The 18472-nt window shown below is 38.2% G+C and overlaps 1 protein-coding gene across 1 annotated transcript in view; it reads right to left on the bottom strand.

Moving 5' to 3' along the window:
• The window catches only part of LOC134501484 (sodium-coupled monocarboxylate transporter 1-like), a 45339-nt gene extending 31926 nt beyond the window's left edge, over positions 1 to 13413 (bottom strand). The window contains exons 1-5 of the mRNA XM_063309327.1: positions 13078 to 13413; positions 5767 to 5832; positions 4437 to 4488; positions 1529 to 1596; positions 666 to 820 (exon numbers count right to left, since the gene is read on the bottom strand). Coding sequence (XP_063165397.1) covers positions 666 to 820; positions 1529 to 1596; positions 4437 to 4488; positions 5767 to 5832; positions 13078 to 13365 — 629 coding nt within the window. The 5' untranslated portion in view covers positions 13366 to 13413. The remainder of the gene's footprint in view (positions 1 to 665; positions 821 to 1528; positions 1597 to 4436; positions 4489 to 5766; positions 5833 to 13077) is intronic.
• Positions 13414 to 18472: the final 5059 nt, after the last annotated feature.

Genomic DNA, 18472 nt, shown 5'->3' with positions numbered 1-18472 from the left:
TACCATTAATTGCCACTTTGGCATTAGTGCTACTGTTTGTGTAGACATTTTCCTTTCCAAATTTCAAAAGAAGCAAATGCTGTTGCTATGGTTTATAGAATCTAACAGAAATTCCCATCTCCTGGTCAACCTTTCTAAACTTACTAGGATAAAAAAAATGCTTAAACCTTGGTAAGTAAGCCTTCTTTTCAAGAAACCCCAAATACTTTATTTTTTATTGCTGGTATACTGGGAGTCTGAACAAGATAGATGCTTTTCTTCCTGTGTTACACTGTTATTCAAGAGTGTCTTCTATTTCTTCTAATACAAAAGGTTACCACTAAGCAGAAAGACCAAATATTAATCTGACATTCATATACAGGAGGTTTGGATAAAGAGACAAGCCTTCAACTGTCACTTTAAAGAGATGACAGTAAGCTCCTAAGCTTCAGAAGTGAAAAAATATTTCTGTCTAGATATAATATAAATGACTATTCTTTAAAAATGAATGCAAACCAGCCTAGCATAGTCAGTTATATAAATATAAAATGTTTATTAGTTAATAGCTTGTTAATTTGCTATTTTGAAACCATTTAGGCTCATATTAGTTGCTTACTTGTTTTTCATAAACTTTAAAAAACTTTTAATATCAGTTGCATTTTTATTACTTCGCAAGCAATACTTACTCCCAAGTTTTTAGTCTTCCTCCCTCGTAAGCATCATCTAGAATAGGACCAAATCCTCCTTTAATGATCACAGACCTTGCAAGCACTGCCACAAACCCAGTTATCATCAGTATAGACTGGAAAACATCTGCCCAGACTACTGCCCTTAGGCCACCCTATTTGGAAACAGCAGGCATAATGTATAGTAAAAGATCTGTTCTGCCTATATAAATATGCATATAGAATCTGGTAAGGAAGTGCTTCAGTGACAAACTTTTCTCCCTTTGTGCAGACAAACTTCCCACTAATTATTGGCACAGATCATATGTATATCCATTTGCCTCTGGAAAAGAAAATTTAAAAGAGTTGAGATTTCATTTATATTGTAGTATTCTGGTTTGTTTCAATGAATAAATTAATATCCTTATTCTAAATAATATGTCAGCCTCTTTTCTGAAAACACAGTATCATAAACACACCAATTAGGAGTTGCTCTGTTTGTGATATTCTTTTGGGGACCTTTTTTCTTCTTTCACTGTAATGTTATATCACAATATTAGTACAGAAAAAATATTTTTTCTATGGATTGGTTCTTATATAATGGTTTTTAAATAATAAGTATATTATTTAATATATATAATTTTTACATGATGAGAAGGCAAGCCCTTCAAATAGAATAGAGTTAAGCTTTTCAACTTAACTCTAAAGCACTTAAGAAAGATGGGATTTCCTTAGTTTAAGAATGTAAACATGAAATTCCATCCACTTGCCTATTTGAAACTACCAGGTGAGAGAATAGGGAAAACATGTAATATATTAAATCTAACTTGGATTGCTTTATTAATAATTTATAGAACGTGTATTATAGAGATTTGTTAACATACTACTGTGCAGTAGAAGGTGCAGACTAATCCTGTTGCAATTACTGATCCCCACAACCGAAATCCTGTAACTGAGAAAAGAAAAAGACATATATAGTTTTTGAAATAATTCTAGGATCATTTAGAAGAAATATATTTAAATTAATTAAAGGAAAGATAATCAGAAGCACATATGAAAAACCATAAAGCAAACCTCACCCAACATTCATTAACAGACAGCCCACAGACAGCCAGTGTTTGAGCTGAGTTTGAGCATCTTTCTCTCAGGCAGGCTTTGCTAGGTAAGCAAAAGGCAAATTCACCCCCAAGTCCTCCTTCCCCAGAAGATTTGGTTATTTTGGGAGACTAAACAGATCTCTGTGAAAAGGGAGGCAAGCAAGAAGGGGTATGCCAGAGTGAAGAGAAAGGAGTAAGCTATGGTCTTTAGCCCCAGATTAAAGTTAGGAACAAAAAGCAAGTCCACCTGATTTAAGGGCCCACTTCTAGGGTAGAAATAGATAAATGTTTAGGTAGGCAGTGCTAATTTTAATCATTGCTTTGCTCTGCAATCATTTGTATGTCTCTGCATAAATTATGGGTATTGTATTTTCTGTTAATTTGAATCAAACCTTCAGCAAACCTATGCTATTGATCTCTTTTTAAAAGTTTCCCTTATTGGTAGCAGATCACTGCCATCTCAGGATCTGTCAGAATTCTTATATTTACTTTTAGATATTCTGCTGGATCTTTACTTAGTCTTATTCTATTCATTTTCAGTTGCTGGAACCCTGGATCAGAAAAACACCGTAATTAATCTTTCCCAGCACTGTTAATCTGCATTTTGATTATGATTGATTACGTGCCATCAAGTCTTTTTCGACTCCTAGTGACCACATAGATTTTCTCCATGATGATCTATCCCTAACCTGTTCTTTCATGCCTCCCAACAGTGCAGTCTTTGCCTCTGTAACTGAGTCTATCCACCTTGCTGCTGGTCATCCACTTCTCTTTCCTTCTACCTTTCCCAGTATTACAGCCTTTTCCAGAGAGCTGTGTCTTCATATAATGTGTTCGAAGTAGGATAATATAGCCTGGTCATGTGTGTCTCAAGTGAGAACTCTGGATTAATTTGTTCAATGATCCATCGATTTGTTTTCTTGGTTGTCCACAATATTCTCAGGAGTCTTCTCCAACACCAAAGTTCAAAACCATCAATACTCTTTCTATCCTGCTTCTTTAAAGTTCAACCTTCATTTCCACAGAGTGTCACAGGGAATACCATGGCTTGGATGATTCTGATCTTTGCAGGCATAGACACATCACAGCATTTAAATATCTTTTCCAAGGCCTTCATGGCTGCTCTACCTAGTGCTAGTCTGCGGTGTATTTCTTGACTGTTTGTTCCTTTACTGTTGATAGTTGATCCTAAAAGAAAGAAGCTGTCCACCACTTCAGTACCTTCAGTGTCAATTCAAAGGCTGGTTGATCTACCTATTGTCATTAATTTGGTCTTCTTTAATTTTAGTCCCATTTTTTCATGTGCTCTTTGACTTTTGGTACTAGGGCTTGCAGATCCTTTCCATTTTTGGATATCAAGGTAGTGTCATCAGCATAGTGCAGGTTGTTAATGTTTCCTCCTCCAATTTTAAAACTATGCTCATCTTCTTCCAATCCAGCTTCCCTTAAGACATATTCCGCATATAGGTTTAATAAATAAGGGGAGCATATGCAGCCTTGTCACACTCCTTTGCCAACCTGGAGCCAATCTGTTTCATTATGTTCTGTCCGGATTATTGCTTCCTGAACTTCCTGATCATGAGGACAATGAGATGTTCTGGGATTCCCATTTTTCTGAGCACACTCCACAGTTTGATGTGATTGACACAAAGACTTTTCTATAACCAATGAAGCACATACTGACTTCTTTTTGGTATTCTTTGGCTTTTTCAATTATCCAGCATGCATTGGCAATAATGTCTTGTGTTCCTCAGCCTTTTCTATTGAACATCTGGCATCTCTTTTTCCATGTAGGGCTCTAACCTGTGTTGGATGATCTGAAGCATTATTTTGCTAGCATGTGAAATTGGCGACTTACAACCTTTCCTGCCAGCTTCTCCATTGACTTTGCTTGTGGGAAGCCGTCAGGGAAGGTCACAAATGGCGATCACATGACTGCAGGACGCTGCAACCATCATACGTGTGAGTCAGTTGCCAAGCACCCAGCTCACAATCATATGACCACAGGGGTTCTGGGACAGCTGGAACTTTGAGGACCAGTTGTAAGTGCCACTCATTCAGCACCATCGTAACTTCAGTCACTGAACAAGTGGTCATTAACCAAGGACTACCTGTAATATTAAGCTTGAAATGCAGCAATCCATAAATAGATTTTACTGTAATATGATATGGTGTAACAGTATTGCAAGGCAGGGGGAACTGATCACAAAGCACAACTTATGACTTAATTGTTTTCACTTAGCTGAAACGTTTCACATAAAATGTGAATTTTATGAATTTATAGATTCTTGTGAGCTATCTAGAGTCCTTATATGAGATAGGTGACCATATAAGTCCTGTAAGTAAGCAAGCAAGCAAGCAAATAAATAAATAAATAAAATGTGAATGATGAATTCACATGAAATTCAATGAAACAGTGAACAAATTGGAAACTTTTTTTTGAAAAAGTTTTTCTGTAATAAATCAATAGAAAGACAAAATTACCATCAGAAGTATTAGCATTATAAATAGGTCTGTGGATAAGGTGAATTAGACATATTCAGACTTTCCTGAAGTAGTTATATAAAGATAACATGCTATGTTTTCATCATTAAATATCCTTTTTTGTTCCAATCTCAATAAAGTTGCAGCTCTAGTTTATGCAGCTTTTTGTGCATTAGCACTTCATGTCCTAGTATGGACATGTTCACATTACCTTTATTCAAAGCCAGTGATGGGGAATATAAAACAATTCCAGTGTATAATATCTGCAGAAATAAAATAAAACAAAAAAGAAGCGTAAGTAAATGGGTGTTCTCAGAAATATTTGTTTTATGTTAGTTTATACTGAATATAATATGAAACAAGAACTACTATTAGGTAAATTTACTGTAGTAAAATTTAATTTTGACCAGCATAATTTTAGTGTAAGGTGAGAAGAAAACCCAGGGTGTAAGACCCCATCACAGAATTGTATTTTTCCTTCCTCTTATTTTTATATCTGACTTCTTATAGTAAATTCTCTGTACTGAAAGACTTCTAATAGGGTGGTCCAAACTGTTCAGATCAAATAAAAGAAGAAGAAACCAACTTATGACTTAGGAACAAGTAGGATAAGGTAAAGGTAAAGGTTTCCCTTGACGTAAAGTCCAGTCGTGTCCGACTCTAGGGGGCGGTGCTCATCTCCGTTTCAAAGCCTTGGAGCCGGCGTTGTCATAGACACTTCCGGGTCATGTGGCCAGCATGACTCACGGAACGCCGTTACCTTCCCGCCGAAGCGGTACCAATTAATCTACTCACATTTGCATGTTTTCGAACTGCTTGGTGTGCAGAAGCTGGGACGAGCAACGGGAGCTCACCCCGCCGCGCGGTTTCGAACCGCCGACCTTCCGATCGACAGCTCAGCGGTTTAACCCGCAGCGCCACCGCGTCCCTTTGAATAACTATTGCCATAATTTCAATATGCCTTCAGTGCCCCATTTCGATACTTTTCATACATGAGAGATCATATATGGAATCTGTCTTTCCTTATTTTTATTTATTTATTTCTCAAATTTGTACTACCACCCATCTCTCCCCGAAGAGGGACTTTGAGCAGTTTACAACAAATTAATCAATTAAACATTAAAAACAGTAATCATAATAAAGCATAAAATATAATACAATACAACATAAAAATAAATAAATAAATAAAATCCAGATGGCTACAAAAGATCATAAAGATGAGGGGAGCACTCTAAAGTGCCAGCCATCCCCAGGAATGACCACCCCCCTCCCCGCCCCAGGCACAGCAGCAGAGTCAAGTCTTCAGGGACTTCCGGAAAGTCAGGAGGGATGGAGCTTGCCTGACCTCTTTCCTTATAAATATGACACTTTATAAATTAACTCATTAAAAGCCATTTTAATTCTAAACCAAGAGCACACTTTATCTAATACCAAGTCTATATATTATCTGCAAATAAGTAACATAGCATTTAAAAACTAATGTTTATAATACATTAAATAAAGTTTAAAGATCATCAGTAACATTTGGTGCTTCTACTTGCCGTTACTGTTATAAACATCGTTGTTCCAAGAATACGCATATATTTATTATACCGAAGCTCCAAGTACTGCAAGACAGGAAAGTTTTTTAAACAGAATAAATGCCCGTATGCACAGTAAAATGCAATTTACACAGGAAAAAGAAAATGGTGCTTAAGGATGCTCACTTATTTGTGAATAAATTCCAGTGAATTTACTAAGACTTCCTTGGTAAGTTTTAGACTTCATCAATGAAACTATATGCATAAATATTGTGACTCAGCTTACTTTTTTTGACATCACTCAAAGAAAAGAAAGGCGTGCATAAACCAGAAAATGCACTTCGTTTCACATATGAAACAGGCATATTATAGATTGGTAGTTCAGCTGGACTTTTCTAATTCAGCCAAATCAAAACCTGGAACATTTTTGTTGTTTTTGTTGTTGTTCCTGCCAAGACAAAATCTGGAAGGGTCTTATGGACTGAGTAAAAGAAGGCCACTGTATCTCCCCCCACCCCCACCTTCCACTTGGCTTATGTCCCAGCCTGCCTACTGAACTTCCCAGGACCTTCCTTCTCCTATCAATCCCCTCCTGCTGCTGCTGCTGCTGCTCTTGAATTCAAGCACAGCACACCAGGCTGGCCCTTCTGAGCAGCTTCTTTCTCCCAATCCACTATTCTACCTGACCACCTGATCTTTATTCCCTTTAGTCGTCATATCTTATCCCTCTGTAACCTATCTTTGTTAAGTTTTAGACAAGCTGCTGAAATATTTCTGTTTGGCTTTTGAATGTTCTTAAATGTGAGTAATTCCATTGTCGGATTATGTTTTCAGTGGCATTTTTTTCTCTCTGCTTACCTTGTTCTGTAATAGAATGATCTTTTTAAATTTTAGAATTTTGCTTCAGAGCAAAAAGGGTACCCATAAATAATTTTGTAAGTAAATATATATAACATGTGAGATGAACAGGCAGAAATTGAATTAAGGGAGGGTTAATTGATTGGCATTTCCATGTAATACCTCAAAAATCAATATAATGCTAGTTTCAAATTGTAGATTCAAGGGAGGTTTTAATATATTTTATAGAAGTTTAGATCATATTATTCCTCAGAATTATTTAAAATGTTTTAAAATGGTGTGAATATGTGTTGAAGCTCTGAAAAGGTGATACTATCATGATTCTATAAGAAAAATGACCAAATGGGCTTAAAAAGAAATATGTATGAACCCTAGAAAGTTTTTTACAGCAAAGTTCTAATGTCCCAACTTTAATGAGAAAGCAAAGAAAAGAGTTAACACAAATTTATCAGGGAATTCAACAGGAGGAAAAAAAGGAAATGGGTTGTGAAGGATTGTGTATAGATTTGTGAAGTGTCAAACAATCATTTTCTGAATAGTTGCAGATTACAATGGAAGTATCTTGAGAGCTGCTGATTGCCCACTGTGACTGACTGAGTGCCTGCTTTGAACAGACACTGTAAGATAAACATAAGGCAGCCAGGCTCCAGAGCAAAGAGTGTAAAGAACAAAGCTGATACGGCAGAAACCAGCAGTTCCCAGACTAAAGAGAACTGCCATGTTGATGTAGTAGGTCCATAGGTCCACTGTTTCCAAAGCAATCAAGGAAACAGCCAAGTATCCATTGTCTTGGAAAGGCAGGAGGAAAAAGTCTAGAATTTAAATTTCTGTACTGCTGTACAGAATTTCTGTACTGCTGTAAAGCAAATCACATAACTGTATATATATTTTCTGTATACAGTATATACTATATATATATATATAAATACACACACACACACACATACACACATACTACACACTATACACACAGAGTATATATATATTCACTCTTTTTTGCAATACAGATCCTTATTTTCCTGAGTCCTGTCCATGAGCCTTCTGCAATTCCTGAATAAGGGGCTAAGTGTTCGGACAGTCATGCCAAGTATAAAGTTGACACTTAACAAGTGAACAGGGAATGTCGCATGTGTTTTTTCAGGGGAGTTTGATGGGAATTCCCTAATAATTTTCCTTTTATGTAGGAGCATATACTTGGCTAATATGAGGGCCTGAAAAGAAAACAAACAAAATATTTCAATTGATGATATCCTAAGAAGAGTAAAGATAACTAGACAGGCATCTCAACTTTAAGCTACAATGCTTATGGCATGTTTTTCTCCCAGCCTGAAAACAAACTAAAAAATATTTGCAGAAATGCAACCTGGTAACAGCTCTTGAAAAAAAAAAAGTGGAGAAACAAATGTGCATACTTTAGCTGACAAGAAATTATGGTGATTTATCAGTTCATAGAAATGAGGTACTACAACACAACAAATTATTATTGTTATTGTTATTATTACATTTTTATCCTACCTTTTTTATATAGACTAATCTTATCTCATTTGTTGACTGGGTATTACCTTAGTAGATTGTAGAATGTTGTAGGCATCATGATTTTAGCAAAATGTATGACAACTAGCTGACGATATGCTGATTAGCAAGCTAGTTAACTGTGGTGAGATGGCATGATTATTAAGTGGATATATAGATGATTAAAGGGTACAGTATTCATCACAAAATTGGAGAGAGGTATCAAGTAGGATAGCACAAAAGATTGATCCTGGGTTCTCTTCTCTTCAATATTTTTTAATGACTTTGTGGAAGATGAGAATGATTATTAAATCAGCAGATTATAAAATTAGACAGGATAGCTAATACTCTAGAGAGCAGAAAGTATTAAGTTTTTCACTTAGAAAACAAAAATCAACTGCACAGGTATATGAAGGGTGATACTTGCCTTGGTATTGGTATCTGTGAAAAATATACTGGAATAATAATTGATTGTAAACTGAAAATGACTGCAGTGCAACATGACTGCAGGAAAAAAAGGCAAAAACAATTTCAAGATGTATTAACAAAAGAATATACTTTCCAAATTAACACCAATTGGTGTTAATAGGGAGCGAGAGATCCAGCCTCTAGCCCCTTCTTTGTGGGGTGCTGCAGGGCTCAGTACTCTCGCTGCTCTTTTTTAACATCTACATGAAACTGCTGGGTGAGATCATCCATCACCACGGGATGAGGTATCATAACTATGCTGATGATACTAAATTAAATATCTCCATCCTAGGTGAAGTAAGTGATGCCGTGACCACCCTCTCCAGGTGCCTGGGGGCTGTGGGGGCCTGGATGGGGAACAACAGGCTTTGACTGAACCCTGGTAAGATGGAGTGGCTGTGGATTAATGGCTCCTTGGTATCTGGGAAATTTAGTTCTGGATGGGGTTGCACTGCCCCAGACAGACCTGGTGCATAACTTGGGGGTTCTCTTGGAGTCACGACCCCTGCTCGAAGAGCAGGTGGCAGTCATGGCCAGGAGGGCCTTTGCTCAACTTCATGTTGTGCACCAGTTACACCCTTTCCTGGACCGAGAGGCCCTTTGGTCACTCAAGCCCTGGTCATCTCCCATAAAGACTACTGTAATGCACCCTACATGGGGCTACCCTTGAAGAATATTTGGAAGCTTCAATTTGTCCAGAATACAGCCACGCAGGCAATCTTGGGTACTCCAAGGTTTGCACATGTAACACCTTGCTGCGTGAGCTGCACTGGGTTTCAGTTTGCTTCCAGGCCCAAGTCAAGGTGTTGGTCGTTACCTTTAAGGCCCTACATGGCATGGGATCAGGTTACCTGAGGGACTGTCTCATCCCCATCACATTGATCCATCTCACCCGGTCATACAGAGAGGGCATGTTACGGACCCCATCCGTAAAAGAATTCCCTCTGGCGGGGTCTCGGAAGCGTGCTTTCTCCACAGTAGCTCCCACCCTTTAGAACATTCTTCCCCCAGAGGTGAGACAGGCCCCCTCGCTCCTGGACTTCCATAAAAAAACCAAAACCTCATTTTGCCAGCAGGCCTGGAACGGGAAGGGGACTAGCCACTCCTGGGGATGGCTAGCAGCCTAGAATGATTTTAAAAGGGCCCGTTATACTCACGTACTGATAGAGAACTCTTAGCCATCTAGATTCTATCTCATTTTTACTCTTATTGTATTTATTGTATTTATAATTGTTTGAATTTTAAGTCTGTTTTATTGTAAACTGCCCAGAGCCCCTCCTTTGAGGGGGAGATGGGCCGTGATAAAATTTGATAAATAAAATAAATAAAATTGTGGTAAGTAGGGCGAGGATTTCTATGACATGTCATATTTTTTCTGGAACCTTTATTTGAATTTATAAGTAAGTTAAAACATGTTTTAGAGTAATCTGGTTTTAGAGCATTGGATGCTTTTTATTTTGCCTGAAAAGCCATTATTTTGACTTTTTAAAGGTGTCATATTTCTGCTTAATTTTGTAACAAACATCATATTTTGGTCATATTTTGGTCATATTTTGGTCATATTTTGATCATTGTCAACCCTCCTGATAAGCCAGCAAGTTCGAGCCAGCAAAGAAAGTGAGAATTTGCCTGTTTTTTTTCTTTTTCTTATTCGCTCCCCAACTCAGGGAGGGGTGTGTGTGTGAGAGAGAGAGAGAGAGATGGGAACAAAGGCTTCTCCCCTGACCAGGCCTGAAAAAAAGGTGAGAATTTGCTTTTTTTTTCTTTTTCTCATTTGCTCCCAAACTCAGGTGTGTGTGTATTCAAGGTGGTAGAGTCATGTGAGAGCTGCAATCTGATTTCAACATGCCTAAAAGTAGATGTTCAGTGAGTGTGAAATTACAGCATCTTGTTCAAGAATTTGGGGAGCAGATTTTCAGTAGTGAGGGTGATATTTTGTTTTGTAAGTTGTGTGAAGTTAAGGTATCAGCCCAAAATCATTTTAATATTCAACAACATTGTGACACTGCGAAACACAAGAGTTGTTTAGCAAGATTTACCTTCACTGAAAACAGGCAACATCTCTTTTTCAAAAGAGCTTCTTCTTCAACTGCAGGTTCATTAAATACCCAGTCAGAATTTTGTAAGGACCTCTGTACAATGATGGTTACTTCAAACATTCCCTTAAGGAAATCAGGCATTTTTTGGAGAAGTACACCAGTCACCCGGTTCCAAATGAATCAACTGTAAGGAAAAATTACATCTCTGCCTGCTATGAAGATGTGTTAGAAAAGATAAGATCTGCTGTTGACAACAATAAGATATGGGTTTCAATAGATGAAACAAGTGATGTAAACAGAAGATATGTAGCCAATGTTACATTATTGGCACTCTGAAATGTGACAAGCCTGGTGAAGTATTTCTTCTACCATGTGAAACTCTACAAAAAGTAAACAATTCCACTATTGCTATGCTCTTTGATGATTCTATGAAAGTACTCTGGCCAGATGGTGTAAAAAGGGGGAATATCCTTCTCTTTGTAATAGATGCCACTCCATACATGACTAAAGCAGGCAAGGGATTTAAACTTCTTTATCCACAAATGATCCATATCACATGTCTTGCACATGGTTTACACAGAGTGGCTGAAGAGATTCAAAGTAACTATCCAGAGGTAGATAAGATAATTTTGAATGGAAAAAAAATGTTGATTAAAGCTCCACTTTGAGTACAAAAGTTCAAAGAAATTGCTCCTACTTTGGCTGTCCCTCCCAAACCTGTTGTGACACATTGGGGGACTTGGCTGGATGTAGCTATGTATTATTTCACAAATTATGCTTCCTTGCAGTGGATAGTTAAAGAATTTGACCATCATCCAATGCAATTCTGCTGTTAATGAAAACTAAACCAGGGATGACCATTTTACTCTCAAAATGTTCATTTGATTCCTTCAGTACTAGCACTTCTGCACTGGAAGTGAAGAAATATAAACCTTTTAATTTGTGTGTGTGTGTTTGTATGTAAGCACAACTTTTTAAAAATTGGGTGCTAATTTCAGAAAAATTGTAAAGTCATATTTTTGCTTTAAGTCATATTTTTTATTTAATTGGTCATATTTAAATGGTTTTAAGATCATAAATGCTTGCATATTTCTAACATGTTTAAGTCATAGAAATCCCCACCCTAGTGATAAGTAATCCTTCTACTTTATTCTGCTGTTGTCAGATCCCACTTTGAGTACTATGTCCTCTTCTGGACATCATACTTGATGACAGAGAATACAATATGCTACTCCAAAAGGTGAATGAGAAAATTAAGATCTGTTCTCTTTCATTTCAGAGGGAAGAACATGAAACAGATTTCAAATACAGGAAGATTCCACTTGAATGAGTGAAAAAGCTTGCGAAGTGCTCCTTTCACTGAATATGTTCAAGTGGATAGCCATCTGCCTGGGATGCTTTATTTGGGATTCTTGTACTGAGCAGGAGATTGATTCAGGGGTCTAAATGGACTCTTCCAACCCTATGCTTCTAAAGGCTAGTATGGGTTAGGCTCAAGAATTGGTTTCTATTTTGCTTTAGAATGGGGAGCCACGTGTGAAAATTGCATTTTATTGCCACAGAGATGATTAAAGTAAAAAAAAAAACCACACCCAAGGACAGAGTTGAGGCAAGTAAATTCATAATATACCCACAGTATATACTTCTCCTGGTTTAGAGGACACCCTTTTTTCAGGGAATCCTGATAAATTATAGTTTTGAAACAGAAATTGAAGGACTTATTTTGAGAGAAGCCAGCCAATTAAACTGTTCTAAGAGATTATTTTTACAAGATAATAAATTCCACTGAGTTCCAAGAAAAGTGAAGTTTCGTTTTAAATTAATTTCATCCTTAGATAATTGGGAACAGCAGTTTTATTTTTTAGCATTGTTGTTAATTTATAAAATTAACTACTCTAAGTTGTGATTGATTTTTAATGGAACTGAAAAAAATCAGTGGAATAGAGGTCTATGAAAATTATCAATGAAAGATATATACTGCATGTATATACCTTTCTGATGGCAATTAACAGAAGGCTTGCCCCAATATCCAACAGGTGGACTTCACAAAGAAATAAGAACTGTTAGATGCAGCAGTCTTGAGATGTTTTGCATTTCACCATTTCGAAGTTTAATATAAACCACTGGTTCAAATCCAAGAGAGATTCTGAAATTAAAACCTTTCCTGTTGGGTGCATGTGCAGTTTCAGTATGAAAACTGGGTAGACAAGATCATTTATCTTGCAAACTCAGCTAGAAGAGAGATGGAAATCTTAAGCTCCATTTCCAGCTCCACAAAGATACTGGAAAGGTTTTAACATTAAAATGGGATGTGTATAGTTATGACTTAACATGCCATGTAAATGCATCCACTGGGCTTTGTTTAGCACTTACCATGTTATACAAACCTGAGCAATTGTGATTATTTAACCAATTGTGGCTTACCATGGTGTACGAACAGAGCCACAATTCCTACCTCGTAAGCGCTCGTGATCCCCAGTCTGTAGAAGACAGGTAGGAACACTTCGGCACTGATCACCACCATGATGGCGTAGGAGAAAGCAAAGACGATATAAACGCTTCCAAAGCGATAGATTTCGGCCGGAGTCCCCAGCACTGTCAAGGCTGACATGACGCTGGATGTGAGGGAAAAGGACACAGGCCAACAACTTAGGTTGCGGTCCGCCATCAGAAAGTCCTTGTGAGATTTCAGGACTCCCCGGAAGGCGTAGAATATGCCGACTATCGCCGACAAAAGCAACATAGTTGAGAAGATGACATAGTCCAGGGTGGTGAAACGTTGACTGAGCACGTCAGGGCCGAGATCGGATTGAGAGAGGGGCGTCGGCATGATAACCCGGCCCACTCGAAGGGAACCGACAGGCTGGGCCGACTAGAAAAGAGAAGGGGCGCAGGATCTTCCGCTGCGGAGCGGTGCTCCCAAGTACAGCACCTCCTGGGCGGCCTAAGGCCGACGCCCCGCCCTGAAGGTCTGCTTCTCCTCCCGCAGCCTAGCCCAAGCCAAGCCCTCCTCCCCGCGCGCCCCGGAAGACTCGCGCCGCCAACCGCCCGGGGCAGACTTCCGCGTCCCGCTGCCTAGAAGCGCCGCGCCGCGCCGAGCCTGGGAGCGGCGCGTGGGGCTGTTTTTCCACTTTTGTGCGCTTTTCCGCCAGCCTTTCCCGTTGGTTGTAAGCACTATCCTTCGTCGGTTTCTTCTCATCCCCGGCTGTTCTCTTTATTTTTATCCGATTGCCTGCCCTTCTTCATCCCGTTTCCCCAACTGACCTGAACAGCCCATTCGCCCTAACACCTTCCCTGTTAGTCCCGTAGCGAGTTTGACTGATATTTGTGTTATGTTTTTCTGCGTACCTTTATTCCTTCGCCAAGGTTTTGCAAAATGGCCAGCTTTTGGAGCGAGACGTGGACCAGGCAGATTTTCTGATACTCAAGTGTGATCCGGAAATGTCTTTCCCCTGGGAGGAGGAATATCTTTCAAATGCTTCTTGACCCAAGTATTCTGGACAGTTTTTTAACCATAGGGAAGCAACAGCTGTAGAAAAAAAGTAATTAGTTTTTCGTGTTAATTAAAGAAAAAGGCTTTTCCCCCCAAATATTGTCTGCCATGTGTTCAAATTTTGGTTAAAGGTCTTTTAAAACGGCAGAAAGCTGTTTTGCATTTTCAGATACAAAATGCTTCAAAACAAATTTAATTAAAAATCTTCTAATAAGTTATGTTATTTGTATGCAGATAGAACTATTTATTTTAACAGGGTTCAGCATGTTCATTTATATCATACTTGTATTCATCCTCCGAGGAGCTCATAGTGTTATTTCTTTAAAATAATGAAGTGAGATAATTAGGTTAAGAACTGGGTATCAGGATCAGTCTATGAACCACATAGTGAGCTGGTACATTATTCAAACCTAGGATTGTATGTTGGATTTTGGCCTCTTACAGCATATTTCAAATAAAACAGAAAATGTAATAAGAAATTCCAGTTTATTCCACCTATTTCATGCCAATTTTGCCACAGAAGCATGTAATTCTATCATGTAACTTAACCTGGAATTACAGCAGCAGCATTGTGGTAGCAATAGTGATACTACCACAGCACCTCAAAAATAAAAACAGTTCTTATTCCTAGTAAAATCATTGCTATAGTAAACTTACTTATGACATCTACTAGATTTAATGAATAAATATTTTTATTACGGTCACTGACTAGAATTGCAAACAAAAACACATTAAAAATAAAATAAAAACAAAACAAAACATGATAAAATATTACAATTGGTGGTGTTTGTCAGTAGATAATCAAAGCCTGCCTAATTTTACAGGCAGTATAACAAAATTTATCTATGTTCAAGGAAACTGAATCATACTGATCTGATAACAACTGTACATAAAAAAGATCAGAAGTTCTGGGTGTTTTACCAGGTAAGGAGTTACGAGGTGGGTCCTTATAGAGGGACATGAGCTGTAGTTTCAACAGCCTCTTGTCCACAGGGACACAATCTCAGCTCATATGGAACTTTTTTATATTGACCCTCCACAACTGCTGTGGGGAAAGTACTGAAGTGTGCTAAAGTTAGTGCTCTTCAGAACAGTTACTGTATGTGGTGTAAGAATCTTGCTGGTTTGTAAAAAGGGGCTTGACTGCTCAGAAGAACATTCTTAGGTAGAGGAGACTGGTCCTGTTGGGCTTCCAGGTCTTTGATACATTATTTAAATGTGCTGAATGCACACTCATAACCCATCATTAGGAATGCCTACCTGGAAAAGCTGAGATGTTGAAGTTTTTGTGAGATTGTCCTGAATCATATTGATTTGTAATTATCCTCAACAAGGAAAGAACGCAAACCTGTGGGAAAGAACAGTAACTTTAACCAATGTGCTATGATGCAGGTTCATGCACCGGTTTCAACTTTAGACAGCCCTGCCTCCCTCCTTAATACTACATTTGGAACACAAGGGTCTACCTTGAATATAGTCCTTAGGGATTTAGATTGGACCCTTTCAAGAGGAGTAAAGGAAATGTAAGGTCCTAGCTGGGCACCAAAAAGTTGTGCATGAGCCTTAGCTGAATATATACCTTCAGTGCTGTGCTCTGGTGAAGTGAAAAGACTGAATTGCAGCCACTGTTTTTTGAACATTTTATATAACATAATTTTGGTGTGTATTGCCTTTGGTGGAGCTATGGAAAACTGCCCAAATATTAGATTTCGCTTGTTCAATACTCTGGCCATTTATCCTCCAAGGTTGCAGTTTAGGTCTCTTTGCAAAGATCGGGATCTTAGTTTTACTATAGTTGATTTCAAGTGCTTCCTCAGAGCAGTTAGGGGCTTGTTTAACTTCAGTTAATGTTTGTGATAGAAGTACTATGTCATCTGCATACAACAAAGTTGCAATATGTCTGTTTTCTAGTTTTGGGGGGGTGATGTTCTAATAGATATATTTTGGCCATGAGTGGATTTACATACCGATTAAACAGCAGGGAAGATGAAATACGTCCCTGCCTCACTCCTCTGTAAGTTGGAATCTCATTAGTGTGGTGGCTTTGCATACTGCATCAAACTTTGATTCTAGAATTATTATAAAGATTATGCATAAGCAACAATAACTGTCTATCAATGGTAGTATTCATAAGCTTAGTCCATAGCCTTGCTCTGGGAACTAAATCAAATGTGGACCTAAAATCAATAAGTACAGTATATAATATTGAGCCTGTTTTAGATGTCTATTTTTTAGCCAGGTGTTGACGTATAAGGGCACGTCCATAGATAGAATGTCCAGTCCTGAAGCCCACTGACTCGTCTGCCAATCTATGCTCTAGGCCAGTCCAGTCAACTAATCTGTTGTATAAGTGTCTGGAATGGAGCTTGCTTATTATACTTAAAAGGCTAATAGGCCGATAGTTAACAGGCAGGTCTTGGGTACCCTTTTTATAAATGGGCATTACTATATGAGGGCTTGGCCCCAGTCCTCCGGGATTTGCACAGTGCAATCAATATAAGTAAACAGGGAAGCAAGAAGTGGGGTCCATCATTCCAAATTATTGTGCAATATTTCTGGAGTAACAAAGTCATTGCCTGGAGCTTTACCAGGCTTTAGCTGATTTATAAGCATATTTATTTCAGCATTGAGACTGGGGCCCAGTTAGGGAGCAGGTCAGCATTAAGATTTAAGATGAATTTAGGAGATTCTTCTTGTGAATATAATGCTCTGAAGTGGTCCTCCCACACAGATGCAGGTAAGAGCTGGATAAGTAAAAGGGACCTGTCAATTGGGTGGGAAGCTATCAGGCACCAGAATAAAATGGGATTTCTGGCTTGAGATGCTGTTATCAGTTGCTGCCAAGAAGCCCTGATGAATTCTCTTTTCTTTTCTTTTCTTTTCTTTTCTTTTCTTTTCTTTTCTTGTTTTGTAATGTTTGTATTGTTTCTTCAGGAGCATAAAGTCCTGGATGGAGTGCTCAGCTGGATTCTCTTTATATAATCTGAATTTCCTATTCAGTTTACTCTTAGCCTCAAAACATTTCATGTCAAACCAGGGCTGAGAGGGATAAGCCTTGCCCCCATGTTTTGTTTTTTTTTAATTTCCTTGACATCTAGTTGGAGAGCACTGGCTGGAGTATCTGAATCAGTTGGTGAATGTCTGCAGAAGGGAATTCCCAGACCTCTCTTTAACTATAGTAGAAGGGAATTGCAATGCTGCTTCAGAGAGAACAGGTAAGAAGTTCGCTCATTGAGTTGCCGAGTCCATCTGGCATGGACCAGCCCCGGCTCTAGATCCGTTTCCAAAATTGGAGTAGGTTCTGTTTCCAGAAAGCAATTGTCAAATGCTTTTATAACTGTGATACCTGGAAGATGGTCACTATCAGGTCAATTGTCTAGATAAAATGTTTGTACAAGAGTAATTAAATTCCATGAGATTAAAGTGTAATCAATCAGGGCGGGTCTTGAGCCAACCCAGTGGGAGAATTTGCCAGGGAAATCACTACTGATAGATCCATTCAATAGATACAAATTTAGTTTATTAAGTGTTTGTAATAAACACACAGCCCCTTGTAATCCCCTTTTGAATCTTTAGATTGCCAGGTTGATAGAGGGGAGATTCTAACAAGTTCTAGAGGGCATTGGCGGAACTGAGGAAAAAGTGCCTTATCATTTGCCCCCACCCTTGCGTTTAGGTCACCAGAAACTATTACATAAGCAGAGGGATTATTAAACATAAGGGTACTTATGTATGCTTTGAATTTGGTCCATAAGCTGTTAAATTGAGACCTATTTTGAGAAGGTAGAAGATAGACATTGACCAATAGTAATAGAGCATTATTAAATTTTAGCACCACAGACATTGCATAGTGCTCTTTGAACATAGCTTAGTTGAAATTCGTATACTTAAGCCACCACACAATCTACCTCATCCTGCTCCAGGAGCTGGTGCAGTTGAGAAAGACTTATACCCACTTATAAACAAGCTGTTATCCAGCCAGGTTTCTTGAAGTAGGAGTATGTCAAATTCAGCAATATAACTCATGAAAGCAGAGTCTGAAAGGTGAAATATGTGGTTTTTTTATCTATCTGTATCCAAAAATTCAGGGTAGTAGATTATAAATAATTCCCTTTTTATAACTAAATTAGGGTCTTCAATATATTAAGACACACATCTGGATTTTTTTAGGAAGTGTTGTAGAAACCATCACACACTGCCTGCTGCAAAAATAAAAAGCCATACCACTGAGATTAAGTCAAGCAGTTTTTTCAACTTAGTTTTATTCTCCAAGAAAGGACTTATTTTATAGAAAGGACATCGCACTTCCCCAAAATAACTTTAAATAAGTTATTCTGAAATTAATTAGCCTTAACTG

This window comes from Candoia aspera, chromosome 7 (genome assembly GCF_035149785.1).
Source record: "Candoia aspera isolate rCanAsp1 chromosome 7, rCanAsp1.hap2, whole genome shotgun sequence".
Lineage (NCBI taxonomy): Eukaryota > Metazoa > Chordata > Lepidosauria > Squamata > Boidae > Candoia > Candoia aspera.
This window is presented reverse-complemented; position numbering and strand designations above follow the sequence as displayed.